This window comes from Muscardinus avellanarius, assembly GCF_963383645.1.
Source record: "Muscardinus avellanarius genome assembly, chromosome: 1".
Lineage (NCBI taxonomy): Eukaryota > Metazoa > Chordata > Mammalia > Rodentia > Gliridae > Muscardinus > Muscardinus avellanarius.
Genome location: NC_137786.1, coordinates 177,152,313 through 177,167,581, shown reverse-complemented (window position 1 = coordinate 177,167,581; position 15,269 = coordinate 177,152,313). Strand labels below are relative to the sequence as shown.

The window sequence follows — 15,269 nt, the reverse complement described above, 5'->3', positions numbered from 1 at the left end:
TACACCCCATGCCCCATTTTTTATTCATTATTTTGAAACCGGGTCTCACTGAGTTGCAGAGGAACTCACTAAGTAGCTGAGGCTGTCTGTGAACTATGATCCTCCGGTCTCAGTCTCCCGAATGCTGGGATTACAAGCGTGCGCCACCACACAAAGCTTCCAGCCCTGTATTTTTTTTCCTTCCTTCCTTCCTTCCTTCCTTCCTTCCTTCCTTCCTCTTTTTGCAGTACTGGGGATGGAACCCAGGGGCATTCTATCTCTGAGCTACATCCCCAGCACTATTTTTTTATTCTTTTTATGTTGAAACAGTGTCTCACTGGGTTGTGAAGGGCCTCACTCAGTGGCTGAGGCTATCTGCAAATCGCTATCCTTTGGTCTCTGCTTCCCAAATGCTGGGATTACAGGAGTGCACCACCACACCTGTCTTTATTCTTTATATTGAAACCGGGTCTCACTGAGTTGCAAGGGCCTCACTCAGTAGCTGAGGCTGTCCGTGAACCGCGATCCTCCGGTCTCAGCCTCCCGAATGCTGGGATGACAAGCGTGCGCCACCAGGCCTGGCACCTGTAATTTATATCAATATAAATTACTAATTTATATTGATAGAAATAAAAGTAGTAATAGTCTTTCACCTTTGGATCGTAGTAGGTCATTTCTCTCAAGGTCACTTACTTGCTCTTAGCTGTTGCCCAGTTTTCAATCTTGGGGTAATAGCAGTTCAATAATCAGAATTGCTAAAAGGAAGATGGAGGCAGATGAAATAGAGGCAGTATGAATTGCTGTCGGTTTGTAGTTATGTGTTCTCATTTACAGACTCTGGGGCAAAAGAGCAAGTAATTGTAATTCAGGTAATTTTCTTCTTTGGAGAAGAGCCCCTAGTAATCAAGATACCTTTTCTCTTGGAACCTTTCTGCTGTTTTTACTCTTGACACAAAAAAAGGTGTTTACCATTTCTGACATCTGTTGATTTTATTATAGCACCCATATATAGATCAGCAGTCATGGTCACAGCCTGTGAGGAGACTGGAATCATTCCCAGGAAAATCAGCAAGTCAGAATCACTTTGTGTTGATAGTCCTTGCTTCCTGGGAACAAAAACGAAGACAAACAAAAAATGTTTTGCTGGTGTGATGACTGTAGGGCTAGACATGGGTTATAGGACTGGCTCAGGGAGGGTGTATCATACCAGCACTTGTGTTCTCCCTCAAGACCATTTCTTCTAGCTCAGTGGAGCGAAAAGCCATCATTGAGTATCTACCACGTGCCAGGCATTGTGCTGAGCATTTATGAATGGGACATTATAAAAAATGCAGTGTGCCGAGTGTGGTGGCGCACGCCTATAATCCCAGTACTCGGGAGGATGATACAGGAGTATCACAGGTTCAAAGCTAGCCTCGGCAACTTAGTGAGGTTCTCAGCGACTTAGCGAGACCTTGTTTCCCAATAAAAAATCAAACAAGGCTGAGAGTGTAGCTCAGATGTAGAATGTTACTGGATTCAATCCCCAGTACCCCACACATGAAAAAAAGAAAGAAAGAAAGAAAATTCTGCTGGAAAAGTTAGTCCTCCAAAACATAATGAAATCCCAAGTACTGGGATTACAGAGGTACACCACCATGCCTGGCACGATTTTTTTAAATGATAGATAAAATTTATTGTGCTCTTAATATGTTCCTGTCATTGTTACAGAAACTTGTTATACATTAATGCATTTAATATTCACTTTAATCCTATGACCTATATATTCTTTTTTGTATAATTTTTTTTTCCATGTCTGGGGGTGGAACCCAGAGGCATTTGACCTCCGAGCTACACCCCCTGCCCTATTTTTTATTCTTTATTTTGAAACCAGGTCTCACTGAGTTACAGAGGGCCTTACTAAGTAGCTGAGGCTATCCACGAACCGTGATCCTTCTATCTCAGCCTCCTGAATGCTGGGATTACAAGCATGCGCCACCACGCCCGGCTCTTTTTTATATAATTTTATTGGTACATTATAGTCTCATAATGTAAGTCATGTTGACAGTGACATATATGCACACAGCACTTGGTGGTTTCCTCCAGCTCCCTTTCCACACCCCTTCCCCATGAAGAGTACTGAGATTGATATTGGTATTTTCACATATAAATACAGATGATTTTATTTGTCAATATGAAATGAATGAATGAAACAGTTCGTTTTTTTGTGTGTGGTACTGGGGATTAAACCCAAGGACATTTTACCTCTGAGCTACACCCCAGCCCTATTTTACTTTTTACTTTGAAACAGGATCTTGCTAAATTACTGTGCACTGGCCTTAAACCTGCAATCCTGAGCCTCCCAAGTACAGGGGTTACAGGTGTGCTACATCACATCCAGCACATTATTCTTTCTTTTTATCTTTTTTTGGGGGGGGTACTGGGGATTGAATCTAGAGGCATTTTACCTCCAAGCTCCACCCCCAGCCCAATTTTATTTTATTTATTTATTTATTTATTTTTATGGTACTGGGGGTGTAAGCCAGGGGCCTTTCTACCTCTGGGCTATATTCCCAGACCTATTTTATACTTTATTTGGAAACAGAGTCTCACTGAGTTGTTGAGAGCCTCACTGAGTAGCTGAGGCTGGCTTTGAACTTGTGCAATCCTCATGTCTCAGCCTCCCAAGTGCTGGGATTACAAGCGTGGGCCAGGACACCACGATTGGCCTTTCAGTTTTATTTCTTTATTTGGAAACAGGGTCTCATTATGTTTTGGAGAGTCTCCCAACATTGCTGTCAATGGCTTTGAACCTGCAGTTCCTCTTGTCTCAGTGTACCAAGTACTGGGATTACAAGTGTGCACCACCATGCCCAGCACACTATTTGTGTGTGTGTGTGAGTGGGGGGGAGGGGTACTAGGGATGGAATCCAGGGACTTCTACCTCTGAGCTACACCTCTAGCCCTACTTTTTAGTTTTTTTTTTTTTTAAACGGTTTTCTCACTGAGTTGCAAAGGGCCTCACTTAAGTAGCTGAGGTTGTCCATGAACCGCGATCCTCCAGTCCCCACCTCTCGAATGCTGCGATTACAAAAGTGTGCCATCATGCTTGGCTCACATTATTCTTTATAAAGATACCAGTTTTACATTATGATGTGAGACTATAATGCACCAATAAAATATACATTAAAAATAAGATACCAGTTACTACTGAGTGTGGTAGTGCACGTTTATAATACTAATACTTGGAAGGTTGAAACAGGAGTATCACAGGTTTGAGGTCAGCTTCAATAAAATAATAAAATTGGGCTGAGGATATAGCTTGGAGGTAGAATGCCCCAGGGTTCCATTCCCAGCAAAACACTCTCCCATTGGAGATGAGAGGCCAGGATTGGGCCCACAGACCCAGCTTCTAGTCCTGGTAGACTTATACTGGTTACCTTTACCACTGCCTTACTATTGTTTTTTTTTTTTTAACTTTTTATTGGTGCATTATATTCAAACATCATATTGGGGTAAAACTGCCTTACTATTGTAACAAACAAATCATTTCCCCCTTTCTGGACCTCAACTTTCCCCGTGTATAAAGTTAGGAAGGAGGGCAAATAACTTGCCTTTGGAGGACATCAGTTATTTGTCTGTAAATTAGAGTAATAATAGGGACATTTTTGTGCATAAGTGGCTTGGTAATTCTTCTCTTGGTCCATTTGGAGGACTATTGTGCAATCCTGTAGGGACCTAAGAATGGCTACAGTGGGCCATCCCGTAGTGAACCCAGGCCAGTCGCAAGGGTTGATGGTGGACATTAGCCCATCCTCCCTAGTAATCTTCTCCTAGCCTTCCTTCCTTTCTTGCCTGGCTGTCTTCCATCTAGTCAAGATGGGCTTCCCAAAATACAGCTCATGCACATCCCTTGCACAGATAACTTTAAAAGCTTCCCATAGTGTTCATGAAGGTGTGAACACAGTGGCAACAAAGGGAACAGGATAGATATGAGGAAAATTGTACTGGCAAAATGATAGAAACCGTAATCTGGTATTATATGCAATGAACTCTTGCTGCCTGTGCCTGCCCTGGCTCAGATCTGAAATCTAATCATCTCCCAGTGGGCTCCTGATGATGTGGACCAGTTCAGGCAGATCTAGGCCAACATGGAAAAAGCAAGTGAGATGCCAAGATACTGGAGATACTGGAATCAGCTTTCTTTCTTTGTTCACCCAAAGCAACATCTTTGAAGAGCCTTGGCATTTTCTTTGGGTTAAAAAAAAGCTTCCTACAGGCTCCAGGGGAGCGCCTCCCACGCTGCTGGAAAATCTCAGCTGCTCTCCATTGCATTCATCTGCAGTGTTCTTCACAGCTGCTGTCACTGGCGAGAAGTGCGTGTTGCTGCAGTTGGCCCTGGGTGTGGTGGCCATGGAGAAGAGAGAATAGGGCCCTGCACCCTTAGGTGGCCACCACTGCCAAGAACTTTAGTCATATAGAGGCTGCAGTGGAAAAATCCCTATACTGATGCTCAAAAGGTCTAGGATCTGTCTTGTCTGGCCATGTGAAGCTGGAGAACCTACTTAATCTTCTTGGGCTTCAGAGTGTGTGTGTGTGTGTGTGTGTGTGTGTGTGTGTGTGTGTGTGTGTGTGTGTTTTCTTTATTTTGAGACAGGGTCTCCCTAAGTTGCGGAGGGCCTCACTAAGTAGCTGAGGCTGGCTGTGAACCTGCGACCCTCCTGTCTCAGCCTCCCAAATATTGGGTTTACAAGAGTGTGCCACCATGCCCAGCTAGCATGATGAATTTCACAAGCATAATGAGAGAGAGAAAGGCCAGGCATAAAAGAGAATATGCCTCATCACTCCATTTTCAGGACATTCAAAATTTGAGGAAGTAAACCTATGATTTTATAAATTAGGATTGTGATCACTAATTTAGGAAAAGGAGGAGAATTTTTGAAGTGCTAATAAAGGTCTATTTTTGTTTAGAATACAAAGATTTTGTTTGGGGGGTACTGAGGGTGGAACCCAGGGACTTTTTTTGTGTGTGTGAGTTTGGGGATGGATCCCAGGGGCATTTGACCTCTGAGCTACACCCCCAACCCTACATTTTATTCTTTTATTTTGAAAGCAGGACTCACTAAGTTGCGGAGGGCCTCACTAAGTAGCTGAGGCTGTCTGCGAACTACGATCCTCTAGTCTCAGCCTCCGAATGCTGGGATTACAAGCGTGCGCCACCATGCCCAGCTACCCAGGGGCTTTTCTACCTCTGGGCTATACTCTCAGACCTATTTTATACTTTATTTGGAAACAGGGTCTCACTAAGTTGCTGAGAGCCTCACTAAGTAGCTGAGGCTGGCTTCGAACCTGTGCGATCCTCCTGTCTAAGCCTCCCAAGCACTGGGATTACAAGTGTGCGCCACCGTGCCTGGCTACAAAGATATTTTTCATTTGTGGAAATTCGTTAAGCTTTATACTTATTTGTGCATTTTTGGTATGAATGTTATATTGTAATAAAGTTTTCTAAAACATTGTAGATATAAGGTGTGGTTTTCTTTCTTTCTTTCTTTCTTTCTTTCTTTCTTTCTTTCTTTCTTTTTTTTTTTTTTGCCATGCTGGGAATCAAACCCAGAACCTTGTGCATGCTAGGCAAGAGCTTTACTGCTGAGCTATATCCCTGAGATGTTTTTTGGATATGCAGGCAAATAAGTGTGTATATAATTATACACACATATATCTATTTTCTCCCACTCACCCTATGTGTGGCAATATTTGAACACAGTGTTTTACAGTTTAATTTTGTTATTTATCTTAAAGATTTCTGTGTTACTACATAAGAAGTTATTGCCAGGTGCATGCCTATATTCCAGTTACTCAGAGTCTGAGGCAGGAAGATCACAAGTTCAAGGTCCCTGTCTCAAAATAAAATTTATAAAAAGGGGTTAGGTCTGGATGTGGTAGCACATGCTTGTAATCCCAGTACTTGGGAGGCTGAGACAGGAAGATTTCAGGTTTGTGGGCAGCCTCAGATACTTAGTGAGACCCTCTGCAACTTAGTGAGACTCTCTTTCAAAATAAAAAATAAAAAAGAGGGCTGGGGCCTGGGCATGGTGGTGCACGCTTGTAATTCCAGCATTTGGGAGGTTGAGATAGGAGGATCACGGTTTGTGGACAGCCTCAGCTACTTAAGTTAGGCCCTCTGCAACTCATTGAGTCCCTGTTTCAAAATAAAGACTAAAGCCGGGCATGGTGGCGCACGCTTGTAATCCCCGCGCTTGGGAGGCAAAGACAGGAGGATCATGCAGGTTCAAAGCCAGCTGCACGCGTTGGCTTAGGAGACCCTGTTTCCAAATTTTAAAAATGTAGAAATAGGTCTGGGAGTGTAGCCCGGAGGTAGAAGGGCTTCCAGGAACCCCAGTACCACCACACACACAAAAAAAAAAGACTAAAAAATAGGGCTGGGGTATAGCTTGGAGGTAGAATGCCTCTGGATTCCATCTCTAGTACCACAAGAAAGGGGGGGGGGTTAGGTATGTAGTTCAGTGGTAGAACAATTGCTTAGCATGTCCTAGGTTCAGTCCTCAGTCGCACACACACACACACACACACACTCTCTCTCTCTCTCTCTCTCTCTCTCTCTCTCTCTCCCTCCCTCCCCCTCTTCTTCTTCCTCTCCGTCTCTCTTCTTTATTTCTTAGTACAGCTGCATTAATCTATTTAACAAGTCCCTCTCTCCTTTTGTGGGTGGTGATACGGAGGTTGAACCCAGGGACATTCTACCTCTGAGCTACACTGCTAGTCCTCTTTATTTTACAGCAGGGTCTTGCTTAGTTGCTGAGGGTTTCACTCAGTAGCTGCAGCTAGCTTCCCAAGTACTGGGACAGGCATATGCCACCATGCCTAGCTACAAGTCCATCTCTTGATGGACATTGAAATTAGATTCTTTTCTGTTGAGAAGCATTCTTCATCCTGACTTGTGTTATACTAAATATCTTTTACAGGCCTCATTCTAATTTTTATAACAACTTGGATAGGTTGATATGTAGTGAAGTAATACTTTGAAACAGGGTCTCACTAGGTTAGTGAGAGTCTCACTATTTGCTGAAGGTGTCCTGACGTGCAATCCTCCTGTCTCAGTCTCTCAAGTACTGGGATCACAAGCTCAACATACCCGGCTACGTTAAGAATCTTTTAGTCTGTACTGAAAGTATAGCTCAGTGGTAGAGTATGTACTCAGCATGTATAAGACCCTGGGTTTAATCACCAGCACCGTGGTGGTGCACCCTTGTAATCCCAGCATTTGGGAGGCTGAGACCAGAGGATTGTGGTTCGTGGACAGCCTCAGCTAGGTAGTGAGGCCATCTGCAACTTAGTGACACCCTGTTTCAAAATAAAGAATAGCCGGGTGTGGTAGTGCACGCTTGTAATCCCTGTGCTTTGGAGGTGGAGACAGGAGGATCGCACAGGTTCACAGCCAGCCTCGATGGCTTAAGAGACCCTGTTTCCAAATAAAAAAATTTACAATAGGTCTGGGAGTGTAGCCTGGAGGTAGAAGGGTTCCACCCCCAGTACCACCAAAAATAAATAAATAAATAAATAAATAAATAAATAAATAATAGGGCAGGGGGTATATCTCAGGGGTCGAATGTCCCTGGGTTCCATCCCCAGAACCGGGGGGAAAATAAAATCACCAGCACCACAGAAGGGGGGGGGGAACCTACACAAAAAAGAATCTTTTAATCTAGAAAAACTTCATCAGTTTATGAATTGAGAAAGAGGGGTTAGAGATGAGAATTTAGTCTCAAAACAAGGTAATGGCAAGAAAAGAGTCACATGTATTCTTGTAAAAATGTCAGCAACATCCTCTCTCTTTGCACTGTCTGATGTTACATCCCAAACTGATCAGGGAAACTGCCCATTTCTTCCCAAAAGAACTTTATCTCATAGGTACAATAACCTGAGATAAAAATTCAGTGGACAGATTTATTTGAAAAATTGATTTAAAAAAAATCCAGATGGGCATGGTGGCACATGCTTGTAATCCCAGTACCTGGAAGGCTGACAGGAAGATTTGTGTTTGTGGCCAGCTTCAGCTACTTAGTGAGGTGCTCTGCAACTTAGTGAGACCCTATTTAAAAATAAAGAATATAAAATCAGGCTGGGGGTGTAGCTTGGAGGTAGAATGCTCCTGAGTTCAATCTCCAGCACCACCCCCCCCCAAAAAAAAATCCAAATGGAAACTGGCATGGTAGTGCATGTTTGTAATCCCAGTACTGTGAGGCTGAGGATCATAGGTTCATGGATAATCTCAGCAAGTAGTGAGACTCTCATCAACCTAGTGAGACCCTGTTTTCAAACAAAAATAAAATAGGGCTGGGGGGTAGCTCAGGGTAGAATTCCTCTAGGTTCAATTCCCAATTCCCAGTGCCATACATACACACACAAAAATATATCCAAATGGTATGATTGGAATTTTTGTATAATACTTTGATTTGCTTTCTTTTTATTTGTTTTCTATTTAGCCCAAGAAGAAGAAGGGAAAAGTGGAAGTGAGAGCCATTAATTTGGGGACAGATTATGAATATGGGTTTTTAAACATCCACCTGACTGCATACGACATGACACTGGCAGAGAGTTATGCCCAGTATGTTCACAAGCTCTGCAACCATCTCTTGATCAAAGTCGAGGAAAGGTATGAAGGAAGTCTTTGGATGAAATGTTCTTGGTATAGCATGCTTTGCTTTCTTCATTAAATTGGGTTTTTGAGAAACAGTTTACGTGTAATAAAATTTGCTTTTTCAAAGTTGTATAGTTTTCTGCAATCAAAGTATGGAAAATTTAATTAACCCTCAGATTTTGTTCCCTAGTGCTATGGTAGAGTCGAAGCCTCCTTCCCCTCCTCCGCTTGAGCTCCTGGCAACCACTGATTGATTTTTTGTCCCTGTTGTTATAATTTGTTCACACTAAAAATGGAATCACACAGTTGGCAGCTGTTTGTGTTCATCCTCTTTCATATAGCATAAAGCGTTTGAGGGTTATCCATGGTTTTGGAATTTGTAATTTTTTTTATGGTACTGTGGATGGAACGCAGGGGCATTCTCCTCCGAGCTACACCCCCAGCCCTGATTTTTTATTCTTTATTTTGAAACAGGGTCTCACTGAGTTGCAAAGGGCCTCACTAAGTAGCTGAGGCTGTCCTCAAACCGTAATTCTCCTGTTTCAGTCTCCTAAATGCTGGGATTAAAAGTGTGCATGACCATGCCTGGTTTGTAAGTTGTAATTTTTAAAAATTGTGTTTACACATAAAGTTTATCATCTTAACTTTATTATTTTGACTTTTATTTTTCCAGTGCTGGGAATGAAACCCAGGACTTTGTGAATGCCAGGCAAATGCCCTACCACTAAGCTTTATCCCCAACCCTTTAGCTTTTGGTGTTTTTGTTTTTCTTTGCAGAACTGTGGACTGAACACAGAGACATTCTACCTTTGAGCTACAGCCGCAGCCTTATTTTATTTTTATTTTGAAACAGGGTCTCACTAAGTTGCAGAGTATCTCACTAAGTAGGTGAGGCTGGCTGCATAACTTGTGATCTTACTGTCTCAGACTCCCAAGTACTGGGATTACAAGCATGTGCCACCAAAACTGAATTAGCTTTTTGTTTGAGAGTGGGGTACTAGGGATACAACCCAGGGGAATTCTTTCTCTGAGCTATGCCCCCAGTCCTTTTGATTTAAAAAAAAAACAAATCTTTTTTTGAAACAGGGTCGCACTGAATTGTTGAGGGTCTTGCTAAATTGCTGAGGCTGACCTTAATTTTATGTTCCTCCTATCTCAGCCTCCCAAATACTAGGATTATAGGTGTGTACTACCACATAATACATTTTTCACCCCTTTTAGTACTGGGAATTGAAGCCAGGGGTGTTCTACTTCCAAGATATTCCCCTAGCACTTATTTCTCAATTTGAAACAGGGTCTCCCTAAGTTATTGTGGTTCTTGAACCTGTGTTTTGCTTGTCTCAGCCTCCCAAGTACTGGGATTACAAGTATGGACCACCTCATACAGCTCAATTTTTTTTAATTTTTAGTGGTACTAGGGATTGAACCCGGGGCATTCTACATTTGAGCTATATCCCCAGCCATACTTTATTTTTTATTTTGAAACAGGTTCTTACTAAGTTGGTGAGGTCCTTGCTACATTGCTGAGGTTGGCCTCAAACCTGTTATCCTCCTGTCTTAGCCTCCCAAATACTAGGATAACAGGCATAAGCCACCATTCTTGGTTCCTTAGCTTTTTTTTTTTTTTTTTTTGCGGTACTGGTGATAGAACCCAGGGGCATTCTATCTCCAAGCTGCACCCCCAGACCTATTTTTTATTCTTTACTTTTTTTTTTTATTTTGGTGATACCGGGGTTCCTGGAAGCCCTTCTAACTCTGGGCTACACTCCCAGACCTATTTTATATTTTTTTATTTGGAAACAGGGTCTCTTAAGCCAGCAAGGCTGGCTCTGAACCAGCATAATCCTCCTGTCTGCGCCTCCCAAGCACAGGGATTACAAGCATGTGCCACCACGCCCAGCATTATTCTTTACTTTGAAACAAGGTCTCACTGAGTTGCAAAGGGCCTCACTAAGTAGCTGAGGCTGGTTGTGAACCTGGATCCTTCTGTCTCATCCTCCCAAATTTGGGATTACAAGTGTGTGCCACCATGCCCAGCTCCCTTAGCTATTTTTTTTTTTTTTTGGTGGTACTGGGGTTCCTGGAAGCCCTTCTACACTCCCACGGGCTACACTCCCAGACCTATTTTTTAACATTTTTATGTGGAAACAGAGTCTCTTAAGCCAGCGAGGCTGGCTCCGAACCAGCGCAATCCTCCTGTCTCCGCCTCCCAAGCGCGGGGATTACAAGCGTGCGCCACCACGCCCGGCGTTCCCTTAGCTATTTTTAAATATACAGTTCAGCAATACATTCATAATGATATGCAGTCATCACCACCATCCATTTATTCCTCCTCCTCCTCCTCTTCCTCCTCCTCCTCCTCCTCCTCCTCCTTCTCCTTCTTCTTCTTCTTCTTCTTCTTTTTTTTTTTTTTTTTTTTGCTATGCTGGGGATGGAACCCAGGGGACATTTTTTATCTCCAAGCTATACCCCCAGACCTATTTTTTATTCTTGATTTTGAAACAGGGTCTCACTGAATTGAAAAGGGCCTCACAGCCGGGTGTGGTGGCGCACGCTTGTAATCCCAGCATTTGGGAGGCTGAGACCGGAGGATCGCGGTTCGCGGACAGCCTCAGCTACTTAGTGAGGCTCTTTGCAACTCAATGAGACCCAGTTTCAAAATAAAAGAATAAAAAATAGGGCAGGAGGTGTAGCTCGGAGGTTGAATGCCCCTGTGTTCCATCCCCAGACCCGCAAAAAAAAAAAAAAAAAAAAAAAGAAAAAAGAAAAGGGCCTCACTAAGTAGCTGAGGCTGTCCATGAACTGTGATCCTCCTGTCTCAGCCTCCCAAATGCTGGGATTACAAGTGTGTGCCACCATGCCTGGCTACCACCATCTATTTCTATAACTTTTCTCATCTTGTAAAACAGAAACAGAATCTCTGTAAACATTAAACAATAACTCCAGATGGACATGAGGGCACCTATAAACCCAGTACTTGGGAGGCTTAAGATTAGTAGGAGCGCAAGTTCAAAACTAGCCTCAGTAACTTAGTGAGACCCTGAGAAACTTAAGAGAGACTATTTCAAAATAAAACTAAGAGCTGGGCATGGTGGCACACATTTGTAACCTCAGTGTTTGAGAGGCTGAGACAGTAGGATCGCGGTTCGAGGACAGCCTTAGCTACTACTTAGTGAGGCCCTTTGCAACTCAGTGAGACCCTGTTTCAAAATAAAGAATAAAAAATAGGACTGGGGTTGTAGCTCGGAGGTATGATGCCCCTGCGTTCCATCTCCAGTACTACAAAAACAAAATAAAAACTAAGGCTGGGCATGGTTGTACACACTTGTAATCCCAGTTCTTGGAAGGCTCAGACAGAAGGATCCTAGGTTCAAGGATAGCTTCAGCAAATTGTGAGATTCTCATCAACCTAATGTGACTCTGTTTGAAAATAAAAAATAGGGCTGGGGGGTGTAGCTCAGAGGTTGAAAGCTCCTAGGTTCAATCCCCAGTACCAAAATTAAAAATAAAAGGAAAGAAAGCACACCCACATTTCCCTTTCCACCTGTTCCCCTCTTCTGGGAACTACCATTCTCTTCTCTCTCTCTCTTGACTAGGCTACCTCATATAAAAGGAATAATGCCATATTTTTCTTTTCATAAATGGTTTATTTCTGTTAGTGCAGTATCCTTAAACTTAATCTGTGTTATAGCATATGCCAAAATTTCCTTCCTTCCTAAGGCTGAGTAAGCCAGGTGCAGTGGTACACACCTGTAATCCAAATAATTGGGAGGCTGAGACAGGAGGAGCACAGATTCAAAGTCTGCCTCATGAATTTAGCAAGACTCTCAGCAACTTGACAAGACTCTGTTTCAAAACAAAAAGGGCTAAGGAAGCCATGCATGGTATCAATGTATCTTATAAACCTAGAACTTGGGAGACTGAAGGAGAATTACAGGTTCAAAGCCAGCCTCAACAACTTGGCAAAACCATGTTTCAGCCGGGTGTGGTGGCGCACGCTTGTAATCCCCATGCTTGGGAGGCTGAGACAGGAGGATCGCACAGGCTCAAAGCCAGCCTCAGCTACTTAGTGAGACCCTGTTTCCAAATAAAGTATAAAATAGGTCTGGGAGTATAGCCTGGAGGTAGAAAAGCCCCTGGGTTCTACCCTCAGTAACACACACACACACACACACACACACACACACACACACACACCAAAAAAAAAAAAAAAAAACCACTCTATTTCAAAATAAAATGTAAGCCAGGCGTGGTGGCACACACTTGTAATCCCCGCACTTGGGAGGTGGAGACAGGAGGATCGCGCAGGTTTGAAGCCAGCCACACTGGCTTAAGAGACCCTGTTTCCAAATAAAAGAAAAATATATAAAATAGGTCTGGGAGTGTAGCCTGGAGATAGAAGGATTTCTAGGAACCCCAGTACCACACACACACACACACACACACACACACACACACACACACACAAGTAAAAATGTCTAGGGGTTTAGCTTGGAGGTAGAGAAGTTCTAGTTTAATCCCTAGCACCAAAAAAAAGAAAAAGAAAAAAAATTAAAAAGAAAGAAAAAAAGAAAAAAATGAAATCTTTACAGTAATTTTCTCCATTTATTTAGGTATTTGTCATTTTTTTCATGGATACTTTGGATTTGTTTGCAAACTGTAGGAGAGAAGAATGAGTATTACTGACTCCCTACCTACTCTAGAGCAGACACTTTACATATCCTACTGTTTCAAACTGTGAAGGATCCTGTGGTCTGCCTTAGATAACACTAAATCACATGTTTAGAAATGTCTTCCCTTTGAATTCTCATTCAGCTTAATTATGTCGAGGAGAAATTCCTAGAGTGGTGCTGGAATGTCCTTAACACTGATCTAACACTTCCTAATCTTTGCAGCTCCCAAACTTTTCCAAGTAGCCGTGCCATTTTACATCTCTCAGCAGCAGTGTAGAAGACCTCCAAGTACTTGGAGGCGAGACAGGAGGATCACGGGTTCATGGCCAGCCTCAGCAATTTAGTGAGGCCCTTCTCAACTTAGTAAAACTCTGTTTCAAAATAAATAATAAAACAGGGCTACGGGTGTAGCTCATAGGTAGAATGCCCTGGGTTTCATCCCTAGTACCATAAAACTGTAGAAGAGTTCCAAGTTGTTATACTGCTCAAATTTCTTCTTCTTCTTCTTCTTTTTATTTATTTTTTGTGGTACTGGGGATGGAACCCAGGTGCCTTCTACTGCGTGCTACACTCCCAGACCTATTTTATATTTTATTTGGAATCAGGGCGTTGCTAAGTTGCTGAGAGCCTCTTTAAGCTGCTGAGGGTGGCCTCAAACTTGTGATCCTCCTATCTCAGCCTCCCAAGTACTGGGATTACAAGTGTGGGCTATTATGCCTGGCTTTCTGTTTGTTTGTAGTACTGGAACGCGAATCCAGAGGCATTCTACCTCTGAGTTACTCCACTAATCCTGGTTTGTTTTCTTTCTTTCTTTCTTTCTTTCTTTCTTTCTTTCTTTCTTTCTTTCTTTCTTTCTTTCTTTCTTTTCTTTTGGAGTTTTGTCCCCCCCCCCCAGTACTAGGGATTGAACTTAGGGGTATTCTACCTCTGAGCTATACCCTACTCCTATTCTTTATTTTTTATTTTGAAACAGAATCTCACTAAGTTGTAGAGGAACTCACTAAATAGCTGAGGCTGGCTGTGAACCTGTGATCCTTCTGTCTCAGCCTCCCAAGCACTGGGATTATAACTGTGCGTCACCACACTTGACATTATTTTTTTTTTGAAACAGACTATTGCTAGATTGCTGAGCACTTCACTATGCTGCTGAGTCTGTCCTTGAACCTCTGAGCCTCCTGTCTCAGCCTCTCAAGTACTGGGATTACAGGCACTAACCACCACACCAAGCTTTCAAGATTTTTTTTTTAACAGCAGATTTATCCCAGTTTATTTAGTTTTATAGATATATGTATGTAATATTTTCTATATTTATGATCAAATTCATTTAGACATTGAAACTGTTGAGTTATAATTAAAATTTTCCTTCTAGACCTGAGCTAAAAAGAGAAGTAAAAATAGTTTTTATATGGCCGGGCGTGGTGGCTCACGCTTGTAATCCCCGCGCTTGGGAGGCAGAGACAGGAGGATCGTGCTGGTTCGGAGCCAGCCTTGCTGGCTTAAGAGACCCTGTTTCCACATAAAGTTAAAAAATAGGTCTGGGAGTGTAGCCTGGAGGTAGAAGGGCTTCCAGGAACCCCAGTACCACACACACACACAAAAAATAGTTTTTATAAGTTTGGGAAAATTATATATTTAAAGTGATTATTTAAAATAATTTTAGAAACAAAATGCTTTTTGACAGTATAAAGTGAAAAACTTAGATTAAATGATTATTTGAAATTATTTTAGAAACTGAAAAATGTTTTTTAACAGTACAAAATGAAAAATAATTAGATTGTAAATCACATGTTTGATAAGGCAGAAGATCTTAATTATGTTTAACTAAAATACTAGATGTTATAGTGATACTGTTAATTTTTAAATAATGTTATGATTCATTTATCTTAATATATTTTTTAGTTTTTAGATGATTTTTTTTTGCTTTGAAAACTTAAAAAATAAGTTTCTATTTCTTTGAGGATTAGTTTAGAAATTATGTG

At 42.1% G+C, this 15,269-nt stretch overlaps 1 protein-coding gene across 1 annotated transcript in view; it reads left to right on the top strand.

Moving 5' to 3' along the window:
* The window catches only part of MRPL48 (mitochondrial ribosomal protein L48), a gene marked incomplete at both ends in the record, with an annotated part of 79,165 nt that overhangs the window by 42,665 nt on the left and 21,231 nt on the right, over nt 1-15,269 (top strand). Inside the window, one exon of the mRNA XM_080718808.1 lies at nt 8,463-8,632. Within this exon, the coding sequence (XP_080574934.1) occupies nt 8,463-8,632 (170 nt within the window). The remainder of the gene's footprint in view (nt 1-8,462; nt 8,633-15,269) is intronic.